The sequence below is a fragment of the Dermacentor variabilis genome, chromosome 5, assembly GCF_050947875.1.
Source record: "Dermacentor variabilis isolate Ectoservices chromosome 5, ASM5094787v1, whole genome shotgun sequence".
NCBI lineage: Eukaryota > Metazoa > Arthropoda > Arachnida > Ixodida > Ixodidae > Dermacentor > Dermacentor variabilis.
The window spans coordinates 121,066,524-121,079,574 of NC_134572.1; the positions used below are offsets into that span (position 1 = coordinate 121,066,524).

General features: G+C 44.7%; 1 protein-coding gene across 1 annotated transcript in view; it reads left to right on the forward strand.

The window, feature by feature from the left end:
* The first annotated feature begins 3,775 nt into the window (after nucleotides 1-3,775).
* The window catches only part of LOC142581959 (uncharacterized), a 52,335-nt gene continuing 43,059 nt past the window's right edge, over nucleotides 3,776-13,051 (forward strand). The window contains exon 1 of the mRNA XM_075691393.1: nucleotides 3,776-5,468. Coding sequence (XP_075547508.1) covers nucleotides 5,231-5,468 — 238 coding nt within the window. The 5' untranslated portion in view covers nucleotides 3,776-5,230. The remainder of the gene's footprint in view (nucleotides 5,469-13,051) is intronic.

Consider the following 13,051-nt stretch of genomic DNA (forward strand, 5'->3'; position numbering starts at 1 on the left):
CTCCACATTACGCGTAAGATGCTTTACCGTTGAGCTACGGCGACGGAGACCCCATGTTCCCACTGTTGTGTGCCTAGATACATGTCTGTACATGTAAAAAAAGATTACCAAAAAATTACGATACTCTCTAATGCGAAATTTGAGCACAGCTCATTACGTGTTTTCATCTCGCGATATATTGCGGCAAAGAGTCAGCAATCGTCGACAATCTCATCTGCCGGTCAAGCGCGCCGGCTTTTACACGGGACTCGTCGAACGTTCCAGCGTAATCACCCCAGGTGCCGCTTGGCTTCCAAAAATGACTATACAATTAGCGTCGGGCATACAATCCGATTAAAAAACAAACAATTGGTTTTAGCGCGAACTAGACGAAACAAAGCTAACAAAACGAGCGCTATTGAGAGCTGACGCGATCACACGATAGTACGAAACGAGTGGTCCGGCTGAAGCCACATACGAGTACGCATCGAGAGGTCGGACGAGTCCGCATAACACCAGTTTTCGGAGCACAGGTCACTGAAGAGGCCGCTCTCATTGGTCTCCGCCGTTCGCGGCTCGCACCATTCAACTCTCGCTCCCCGTTCGCGCTGTCATCTTTCGCTGTTCTCGTTCGCTCGGTTACGCCAGGAATGCCGACGCTCACCGCAGGAACAAGCGCCTAAAAGTTACGCTCTAAAGACCTCCGCGGAGTGTGTTTGCGAGCTTCACTCATGGTCATGGTGACAGATATGGCACGTACTTTGGACCGATGGCATAACAGAGCACGTATACTTTAGGTGTAGACGGCTGGCAATGGACCATTGTTTGGTACTTCAAGCCATGCAACGAAGCATATGGGTTCGGCTTCCACCAGCGGCAAGTTATTTTTTTCATCGATCTTATATTTACCTTTACCTTGACTTTTCTATTTGTAGATGTCAATTAAAACGAGAAATAATTTCAACTGTGCTTTCCTTGGCTTGCATGTTTGTGGCTTTTACATGGTTATGACTAAGAAAAGTTGGGACCCTCGGTTCCGCTCACCGCCTTCTCACTAATAACCTCGATCGAGATGTTTCTTCTGTAAAGCACCTACACCCATTGTAAAGGGGGTTTATTTGGGTCGTAGAGAAGCAGCGACCAACGCGGCAACAGCAGGTAGGGCGCAGCCAGCGAACGAACTGGGTACGAGCCACGCGATGGCAACGGTGCTTTTCAGCCTGCCGATCTTCTTCGTCACACTTCTGATGAAAAGAAAACGTACAGATCAAAGAACATTGAAATAAACAGTTAATCGAAAGACAGCTTTGTCCTTAGTTACCCTTCGCGCCAGTGTGAGATGCCATGCTCTGCCACGCTCGAATGCGGACTGAATACCTTTTAAGGAATAGAGGCTCAATACCCGCCTATCAAGGGTGAGCGCAACAGTAACATAAGCATCAATTCTTTATGATTACCGCGAGCGAGCGTTAAGCATTACCCCACGAGAATCGGGCACTCTAGTCTGCAGTTAGCGACCGTAGCTGACGAGATCTCGATCATCGAGAAGCTCAGGTATCGTTACGCACCTGCTGTGCAGCGCATAACATATTGCATTGTGCAACTTGAATAAAACGCAGGAATCATTACTGTGGCATTTACGTCCCCTGCTGGAACACGCACCGGTGACTAACAGAATAAGCAAGGTCTAGCGTCGTAGTGTTGAAAACAATATTTCGCCTTGCGTAGAAGATTGAGTGCAGTTGACCTGATGCAACTAACAACAAATTTACAAGCCACCTGCCACCTCAGTTTGCGTTTTTATCTTTTCACTTCGTCGGTCGTGCACTATTCCTATTCCTTACTTATTCTTTTGCTCCTATCCGATCTCTTGATTTCTTATATATTTATGGAACGAATTATATGAAACCTTTGATTATTCTTGGACATGCCGTAATCTTCATAATATCCAATTGCCGTTATTACTGCATCGTATCGTATGCTTCCATCTCAGTGCGCAATCACTCACTCCGTAAATATATGCTGGCGTATATTTTTGTTCCAGAGTATCAAAAACGGCCGGCATACCAAAGGAGTCAATATTCTGATTCTGCAAAATATATTTTCTTTGCAGAAAATAAGTTTTGCAATAAAGGAAACCTATCTTGTAGAATATAATAACAAATATGCAAATTTGAGGACCGCTACCGAGAAACCAAGTTGCTGGCTGTGTTGGAAGCCTTTAAGAAAAAGAATGCCACATAGAGCTAACACAACTACTAGAGCCTATAGCTGCTGTGGCGGCAGAAAGAAAGCACCAAATCGCGTCAACTATGCAGTCGTTCCCATGGATACGCCAGGCATATATAGGGTGCGTTGCAATTCCGGCCAGCATTGAAGGCAGGATACTTTGACAGCTAAGAGGACAGTTCCAAGCCAAAGTAATGAAACATATCTGGACTGCGTCTCTGCCACGTGACTCCACCTCCTGTAGACAAGAAGAAGCTACGAAAAGCCTTTATTGTGGCTGTACTTAAGAACTTTGCCTGTGTGAACCTTGGAAAAAAACACAATGCGTAGTTGTCATTAAGCGCATCAGAAATCGTGACTAGGTTTTCTTGTGCGCAGGCGGCTTTCCTGTCGAGTTTCCAAGTAATATGTAAAGCCGTCATCTTTTTTGGAGGGCAAATGGGGCCTGTATTGTTGAATTCGGTTGTCTTCGCGACTCTGCCTTCTTTTTTAATCAGGAATCCTTCGGACTGGAACGAGATTTAATATGTCTGACGTTGCCTTAGCTGTTGATTAAGCCATGTACAGCGAGTACTAGAACGCAGCCATACTTTGAATGAGAAGATGAGCATATAAGAGAGAGCACCCGTTTCTGGTAATTTCTGCTGTACTAATACGCGGATATTTTTTCATGGCGCAAATACTCAGAGGTGAAAGACTGATACAATGAAGGCGAGAGTTTTTTTTGGGGGGGAAAGACAAGATTACTCCAAGCAGTATGCAAATTATCTTGTATGCGTACATACTTTATTAAAATCGATGACAAGCCCCCTCAGGTTGAACTAGTGCTTCTTTCTGTGTCCGTAATATGATCCATACTATATTCTTGACATTAGTGGCGTGGAACCTAAGTGGTACAATACCAAAAATAAGGTGCCTGCACCTCTCTCGCCGTTTATAGCAACGCCCAGCCATTCTTTTTATTATGTATCTCGGCGGTTGTTCTCACCAGGTCTTCTTTAGCATTATACGCTTGTGCTAAAATATAATTTAAGGGAGTCACATGCGATGCAGTGACAAAAAACAAAAGTTGAGGGAGTGCGTTCTCTACACCGCACCATCGGTAACCCACGGTATAATCAAATTGTCGAAACACGAAGGGACCTAAGCGCTGCACCGGACGCCCCAAAAGTAACGCTCTACTCCTCTTATCTGCCGGTTCTAGCTTCACATTCTTTCTTTCGCGAACTTTCCCGCCTACGTGGTCGGCTGCGCCTGGAAATTACGTGGAAGAATGAAAAGACAAAAAAAAAGATATGGCGAAAGGCGAGACGAAGTTTAAAAGGACGACCGCAGCAACAAAGCCATAAACCGCCCCAACAAATTTGGAATGGGAAAGTTCTCCCAACCGCTATCAGATGGCGCTGCACGCGGCCAGGCGTGCATCGGTCTCGAAGTGAGAGGCGCGCATCAAAGCGCATGCTCCGTTCCAGCTTTTTTTCCCTCAGGCCCCCTTGCTCTCATCCCTGCTCGGTCTTCTGTTCTGCCCGAGCTGTGAGGAGGTTCTGAGCCCAATGTGGGATTTTGTGACCCGTCGCAAACACAGAATGTGGTGGAGTGGCAGAGTGCGGCGGTGGGTACCGCTCTCCTGATTTCGACCCAGTGGTGGCGCCCGGCGTTCTACCTCCTCTCATCCACCGTTACTACTCCTGCTCACTCATCCCGGAACTCCGAAAGCGGGAAAGCGCGCGCGATTGTGCCCGAACAAGACACGTGGCGCACCGCTCGACACGGGGCCGCCGGCATCGCAAGGTGGACGCAGTAGCCTCTCGCTTCAGTGAAGAGGACGGGCCCGTGCGTACAACTAATTTGCAAGTCCGTGCTCAGTGTCCATCAATATCGTGAGACGTCTTATGAGTATACACCCAGGATCTGAGTAGATTGCTGGTTATCTTCGTGCGAAAGACGGAGAAAATACTTTTCAAGTGTTCACTCTCTATAGCTTTTACTCGGCACTGGCAGTTAAATGACAAGCTGTGACTACGTGTAAAATTGAAGTCATTATCTGTCCCAGTAATTTTCTGTAGGGCGGTAAATTGCTCTTGTTTTTCTTTTCCATGAGAGAACTTTTCTAACGGAATACCACGCTCCAATTTTCCGCATGACTGAATTAACAGGGCCGATAGTCATAAAGACAAGCTTTGTGGCATGCCAGCTCCAGGTGGCATGCCTGTTTTAGATCAAGTAGGCGGTTTTGCGGTGCACAATTCATTTGTCGTGTCATTCGAGGATACAATTCTGAAAGTGCTTCGGGACCACTGCAAGGTTTTTACGGTTGTGTGAAAACGAAAGATAAATTGAGAAACTACTTGCTGTATATGCAGTTAAGAAGAGAATGCATTGCCAGAGGCGTTAGTTCAACCTGGTCCTGGAATTTGCAGAGCACCATGCTTTACTGACTCAATGTCGGAAGCGAGCGTTCAGAGGTGCTTGATGGCATGATGACTGTGATATCATTATGATCGTAAGGAAGTTGCCTGGCTTTAGTTTATGGGGTCGACCCAGAAGACGTTCTATGATATTAAATTTGCGCTATGAAGAGAGGTAACATATTCTTTTTCTTTTAGCAGTTCTCTATATATCATAATACACCAGTTCTTGCATCACGTCTGCTACGCGACAGTTGTGACAGCACTTCATGTTAGTCAAAGAACGACAAGGCCGAGCATCTTGCAGTTTTCCAACTACTTTTTGTGCAGCTTTCATCACTCGTTCCTCAGGCTGCGTACCGAAAGCTTCGCAATGACCGTATACACAATGGTAACGACTTGACTTGGCGTCCTCGCAAGTTACAACAAAGTTAGCAGCTGTAAAATTAAAAAAAAGAAATTGTCCAGCTTCATTCGACAGCATTGTCGATGCTTTCAGGTGCTTGAGTACTGCTGTCCGTTTTCTAGTACACAGGACAGGAACTCAGAAAGTAAAAAAAAACACGTGTGACAACACGCGCTTTGGAGAATATACTGACCATCTAGATAGAATAATGTCAGCGACCGCTAGGTCATGGCAAAGCGTGATGGCGGGCCCTCCGGCGCCCACCCGAATTCCAAAACTGGTGCCGCTGCCAACGACGCGGTGTTCGGGCCATTGTTTGGTGCTGGTGACAACGCTGTTGTCGGTGCTGCTGCTGCCAACGCTTCTGTCGCAACACCCTTCAGCTGCATTGGGAGTGCCTCTTTCTACGGAGTCGACGAGCTGGCTTGCCAGGATCCGTAGGGACGGTGAGTTGTTATCGCATATTTGCTCCTCCATGCGCATCACACAGACACATACAATGGATTTTAGGAGTAAGGGAGCACACTACACGTACTGCTCGCAACATAATAATTAGCAACATGAGCTTTGTATAAATATGCAGTCTCAGGAGTTGATGCTGACCCCTATTCACTGGCTTCCTGTTCCATTAATTTTACTCTCCCTGTTTATCAGACGGCAGCGTGCATGATAGGAAAATGCCCAGATGGAAACTCCCGAATTCTCTATAATATACGTCGGCCGCAACAAGCCTCTTGCTTACGGGAACTCGCTGATTTGGCACGGCGCTGCACTGCACCGTAACATCAGCACACATTAGCGCCAAGTAATGCATTGCAGGAAACTAGCTAGCATTTGAGTTCTACTTTGTCCAAAAATGCTTAAACAGAAAATGTAATAGGAAATAGCAATCATGGGTGCTATATAGCGTAAAGCTATTGCAAACTTTTCTATTCCAATTCTGCACTCAGCCCTCCACGACTGGTCAACAAATTTTCGGAACACCTCAACATCGTGTGTCTGTCACGCGACGTCACGAAAAAGTGCGAAAACTCCCCATTTGATGTGATATGTGCACACTGATTATGCACGATTATACCAAACGAACGAAACATAATTATTTCTGATTAGACACCTTCTTCGTCAAAAACCCTGTGCTATTAGTCAAGCGTTTTCGAGCTGCGCTCACTCCACCTGTCTGTCGCGCGACGTCATAAAAGCGCGAAAACTCACCGCGTCATAGTGACGTGCACGCGATCAAGGCGAATTAATATGCCGAACAAAGCTGAATTTTTTCCTGAATAGCTTGGCAGTGCCCCTTCCAAAAGGAAATCAAGATGGCTGCCCGCCGATCGCTCTGGCACTAGCAAGTCGCAGGTACCGTGGAGCATGGATTTATTTGCATATAATAAAAATTTTGCGTGGCAGTGTAACGTTATCGAGACCTTTTGACGCCTATACGACATCGCTCGGCCAACTCGTCTTTGCTGAGGGTCCATTTTAGCCACATCTTCAACCTTCCGCTGCATGCCGCCGCAATTTTCGACCAGCCACCGCAAGCTAAGTAATGGTAAACGGACCAAGGAGAAACGAACCAATCACAGACGCCGGCTCCACCTTTCTCCTGGTTATATATTTCACAGTGCTGGCTCGGTCCCAATGAAACCCTCTTCACTTGAGCATGCTCCTCTTCTTGTGTCATCAAATTAGGTCAGAAAAACTGCTCAATATAAACAATGCTATTCGTTTTGAAAGTCAAAAAAGTGGCTTCCTATAAACGAGGACCGCACTTGATTTCGCTTTTCAAACAACGCTGCTGGTTAACGCCCGATGCTTGCTTCGCTGCTGGTTACGTAAATTTGACGTCAGGAGACTTGAATAAAAACATATTGGAATAGTTTTACGTTACAGGAATCCATTTCTCGAACTTCAAAATACTGTCATTTTCATCTGTTTTTCTTTTTGCGAAAGCCAGGAAGTTAAGTTTCGCCGAGATCAGATGCTATATTTTCTGTTTCATTAAAGCATTTTCGTTCGCTAAGCACGTAGGCCATGAATATTTTGTTAAGGCATTCTTATAGAAAACGTTTCGCGGTAAAAGGTATGATATCAATAATTGTTTCAAAGTAAGGACGAAATGATAAACCACTATAGGGATAGCGCTGGGGAAGCCGATCCTTCAAACATGAAGCCGAATACGTCATACTTTTGCTACGTGTAATAACTGGGGCTGCGCAATGTTCAAATGTTTGAATCTCACGCAACTAAGCTTTGCTGTTTGACTAAGCAGTTATCGAGTTTCAAAGAAAGAACCACGAAATCGAGGACAACTACAAATGATTGCGCAGTAGCAGAGCTGTGGTTACAGTGCTGAGACACCAGTTCCTGAGCGAATGCACAAATCAGATAAATCGCAAGGTCTATTAATCTTTAGTCGTTCATTCCAAAGGCCACACTGTTAGCCAGCATGTTTACAAATTGGTCTTTTCTATTTAGGCAAAGCAACTTATTATTCGAACATTCGCCTTGTGGTTCCGTCCCTTCAAAACGATCTACGGAGCTTTAGTATCACACTTCCCTCCTTGAACAAGCTCAACTATCTATATGCATCGTACCACATTGCGTTTCTTTTTTTTAAATTTCTGTCATTTTATTGAGGACAAACAACTTAAAGCAATTGGTTCTCAGTTACAACCACCTCAGTTCAACGGACATGCATTTGTGAAAAGCATTGTATGCAATTAAAGGTCACTGTCAGCACTTAAGCCATGTGAAAAATCTCAATGAGCAGTTTTTGGGGGATTCTACATAACCTTCACGTATTATTGTGTTTAGAAATACAGTACCGGATATTGCATTCGAAATTCGGAAATTGTTTATATGAAATTTGCTTATTTGGTTAGATTAGAAAATTTCACTGTTGGAACACTCCAAATATAACTGGCATCTTATGATTTCGTTAAATGCCCGTAAATGAAACAACGCTCGCATCTATCCTTCTATAGGCCATCTAATGTGTTTCGTACGCTGAAAAAATATACCTTTTAAGCTTTCACGTCTTTCCAGCGTCATGGAATTGGTTAACTGGCGATATTACATTGGCAGCAGTTTAAATAATCAACCATAATCTATTCTGTCGCTTTATAAAGCTCGAATCACTCGTTCTTTCATGACATTCTGTTAACCGAGAGCGCCAATAGGCTATTGACACAAATACTGTGAATAGCGACACTGTGGTGGTGAGAACTGTGGTGGCGAGAACTGGTGGCGACAGTTCTCGCCACCACAGCGTCGGACACTTGTATTCCCGTTTCGAAGCAGGTCACCAATGTGAGGTTCTATCAGTTTCTTTCAGCTCAGCAAACTCACCATGCCCCCTCAGTAACGAATTGTGATGCGCTGTCAAGAAGTGTGTAAAATTAACAGAATTGTATTCGAAGTACGGCAGAGTTCATTTAAAGAAAACCAATTCGTCAAGATGATCCTACGTGCATTTTCTTTCAAGGCATCGTATTATAGAATAATTAAATGTCATCGTACCGAATAGGCCGGCTTGCCAGCTCTTTATATTAAAGTGCTAATTTGCTGGCTTTTAAGATTCGCCATAATCGGTGTTACTGTGCTTGCAGTTGCCGAATGATTCGCCCGCGCATTTCAATGCCCTAGGGAAGCTGAGAGGACACAGCGACCGCTCCAGCAAAATAGTGGCTCCGGGTGCGAATCCCGGACCCCGACAAATTTTGCTCATCTGCGAAGCTTTCTTTCTGAGAAACCCATCTGGGTTTCCTTTGTAGGTTCGTGCTACATTCAGGTGGATGCAGTTTTCCTTTCATTAGTTTTTGATAATTGAGTAGTCTGCTCGGTGAAAGAATTCTAAACGAATGTATCATTTGATTTTATAGTCCAACGTACGGTTTTATAGTCCAATTCGGGTGGCCTCTATTTATTGCCTAAATACTTCTGTCTATTCAAATTATTCCGTAGTAGGAACCCCAGTACTCCACAAGAACAGCTTGTACAGCAATCTACACCATGTTGACACGCATGCATGAATTTACTTTTTTCTGGCAACCGCGTTTTCTAGAATTGTTACTGTTAGCACGTCATCCCCCTCACGCAAGACGCGCTCATCTATCAACTTTAGGAACATTGTAGCGAGACCATAGGACGGACGGACGGACGGACGGACGAACGAAACGAAACGAAACGAAACGAAACGAAACGAAACGAACCGAACCGAACCGAACCGAACCGAACCGAACGAACGAACGAACGAACGAACGAAGGAACGAACGAACGAACGAACGAACGAACGAACGAACGAACGAACGAACGAACGAACGAACGAACGAACGAACGAACGAACGAACGAACGAACGAACGAACGAACAGACAGACGGACGGACGGACGGACGGACGGACGGACGGACGGACGGACGAACGGGCGGACGAACGGGCGGGCGGGCGGGCGGACAGACGGACTCTAAGTCCTGAAGCAGACAAAGAATACCAACGCCATTCTTGTAGCTTCAGACCAATCATACACGTAATTTGAACTGCGTACGCAGGTAATGGAAATAGTCGTATTTCCTTGGGTTCCTATTTTTTTTTGCTCTGGGAAAGAAATTTGAGCCCGACACGTGGCAAAAGAAGAAGTCTTTATTTTGCGACATTCCTTATCAAATTCAATGCTGGATATCTCAATTTCTTATTCAACTCATGAATTTAAAGAAGGCTCCAGCCGTGCTGACGGTCTATTCAAGACTGCGGCTGATATTAAAAACCCCGTGTTCGAAAGAGGCTCGCATATCCAAAAGCCGTACGTCGCTCTTCTGGCGGTCTTGCGTTCTACGGAAGGTAATTGCGGCAATGGGATATGTCGAATGCGTAAAAGGGCGAGCGATGTTTTGCGAGAGTATGGTGGGGAATGAAAAATAAAGAAGACGCTTCTGCGCTCCTGGGATCGTTTGCGAGCGCACGAGCACTGAGCAAATTTGTTAACCGCGAAAAGCGTAGGAGAAAGGTCACGTCGCCTGAGGGCAGAACCAATTTGGCGTTCGGGGTCGTCTGGCACAACGCAGCGCGCCGTGAATAGGACCTCCTACAGTGGTCGGCAAAAGCGAGCCGAGCTCGAGATGGAGCTTCCACGATTCGTCGTTAAACGAAATGTCAGCAGCAGAGTTCGGCGCGAGCACAGCTGGAGACGTGATGCGGATGGCTACAGCTTTTTTTGGTGACACGAGCGCTAGAAAATATGAAACGATGACAGTCGGTCACATGGGAATAGATCTAAGCAGAAACGTTTCCTCCGAAATAATTACCAGTGTCAGTCGATTTTAGGTTCATTATACATCTGAAGGAATTTTGAGATGTATGTGAAGTGTTTTGTCGATGAGGCGTATAGACCTCCGCCGAGGACGTAGTTCGCAAGCTAGGGCGGACTGGTTCCCAATTGTACTTGCCTTATTCGTGGTTCCATCGAAAGGTATCTGCTTAAATTCAACTTTTCCCGGTGTGAGAGTGTTTTTATATAGTGTACTTATTATTTCTTAGCACTGAGACTGATCAGTAATTTTCGCATAAGAACATATTGTGTTGTGACTGCGTACGTGCTTGCAAAGGCCCATGTGCATGCGCCTATTAAACGTTTGTATGCGTGCGTGCGTGCATGCATGCACAACCAGAACTAGTTCTAATTTTTGCCGCCATATTTTATCCAATGTTTAAGGCAAAGCAAATGATGATGATGGCCGGGCATCGTATGCGCCCTGCTTGTAAGCTGCCTACGTAAGTTCGGCTTTTCCACTAAACACTCTGTGGTTACTGGCGAGTGTCTCCTGCCTCCCTTATTCGCCTTGCCCCTCGTTTCAAAAGCTTTTCAAAGAATAACCAGTACGAACTCGTCCGACTTACTACCTTAATCAAGGAAATTCACACGTTTTGTGAAGAGTCCGAATCTCATTAAACGGCAAAACAACACCAGCTGATGCTTTTACAGGTTCATCCGCAGCGGTTAGCAAATCAGTCGCGAAGTGTTTAAAAGAGCAGACTCGGACTTTTTGGTTTGGCGTTGGACAATGAAAATAGAGAGGAATAAATTGGAATTAAATAGAGATTGAGAACAGAGCATTAAATTTAGATGTTGGCTTTAACGTTTAAAACATTAATTGGCATATCATGCACGAGCCTAGATAGCGCTGACACACCGTCCACTTGAATGTAGCAAGGGCATGAAAAAATGTTAGAGGATGCAGGTGCAATGCTGACTCGACCTAAATAAAGCATATGGAGAATAAGCTCGTTGTTAGGAGCTTAGTACTTTTCTCGAATAAGAAAAAAATTGAAATCTTACACGAGATACTCCAAATGACGGTGTAGTTCCTTGCGCTTTTGAACAGCTACCAATTATTATTATTCCCCTCTTCCCCATTTTGCATTCTCACCCTGCCATAACTCAATTCGTGATGGAATGGCACTTACCGAAATAAACCCTTTTGGATGTTAGTGACCAGTGAACACTGCATTTCTTTCGTGGCCTTCTTAGTAATGTGCGTGGGTTGTGACAGCTCTCACAACTATTCCAAACCAACTATCCGGAGAAGCTAGCTACGCAACTATGCCAAAATCATAGCTCCACTCCTGACTAAGTTCGCAATACATTATATCCATGGCGATTACTACTTAGCTTTCACAAATCTGAAGAACTTCAAATGGTACATACTTATCGAAAGGACTGATTTGTTTTTCCCGTGTAATAGTTTATAGCTATAAGTTCATCTTCAGAGTTTCGTTTTTAAAGAGATTCGGCAGTCCGACACCACTTCACATTTACCGCTCCGCCTATAAACTGCGAACTTGTTTTATTTCCCTGCTCTTGTTAACGCGTATTTTCAGCCATCTAAGTAGAACTTTGGTGCTGAAAAGTAAGTCAATGTAGCAGGATTAAAAGTTTGAAGAGAAAGCAGTCCTTTTTTTCCCCGGCTATGCTACAGTGTCAACAAAAGAGCTGCAACGGAGAAGGGATAAAAATCGAACAGAAGCGTTCCCTCTAAGCTCTGAACTCATCTTGGTCGAAAGAATTTAGACAATATAAACAAAGCATGTAAAAAAAATTACTTGCTGAGAAATCAACAAATAACATGCAAGGCATTTTGTCTGCGATGGGTGTGGTCTCTATTGCCTCGAACTTTCTTTCTTCTTGGATAAACTGCATTTGTTTAGAAACAAAGCCTCTTTGTTCTTTCTGTCTGGGGATTTGACACCATTTGTTCGCCTTTCAGTCTCAGATGGGCTGAACTAAGATGGGAAAGCGACAGTTTGCAGTAACTGTGAGTGAACATCGCGGCCGTTGCATAGATGCTATTCTATGGTTCTGCGACGTCAAGTGTGTCGCGATTCACGTGAATTCTCTGAAGCTGAGTAACAGTTCAAGTTCGTCGAGACCCCAAGAGAGTGGAAAGGTCCTTTCGTGCATTCAGTAAAGAAAAATGAAAAATACAACAACGTACACCTGCTTTATATACGCACTTAGAGAAACTGCAGTACAATAGCGTTCTTTATTCAGATAATAACACCCTAAATTTGTGTTTAGCCGACCTCTGCCACCTCCGCAGGAACGTGTGTAGTAAAATAATAGTCAGGAATTGTGCCGTTGAAGATTACCATAGAAACCAGCATGTAAGTGCAAGGTCAGGTTACTGCATGGCTAAATTGTGGTAACACACACCAGAAAATTTCCTTATTTGTTATGCGTTGAGAGCTGTTGCACTTCTTTACTTGTACTCCTATAATTACGAAAACCAGCGCAGACTTGGCGGCGGCCCATGCCCATTTTTGTTGGTTACAGAAGCGGTGAAAAATATTAATATTGATCTTTTCTGAGTGCTTCGGGCTAACGCTACACACACCATCTCCGTTCACCTGCTTCCTAAGGACCCGTATCCATGCTTCACAAAAACTTCAAAGTAAGACCTTGTTTGCAGTCATTGGGCGAAAAGTAACGAACGCGGAAAGAACGCCTAGGTGGAATTGACATTTATCTGGCTACACG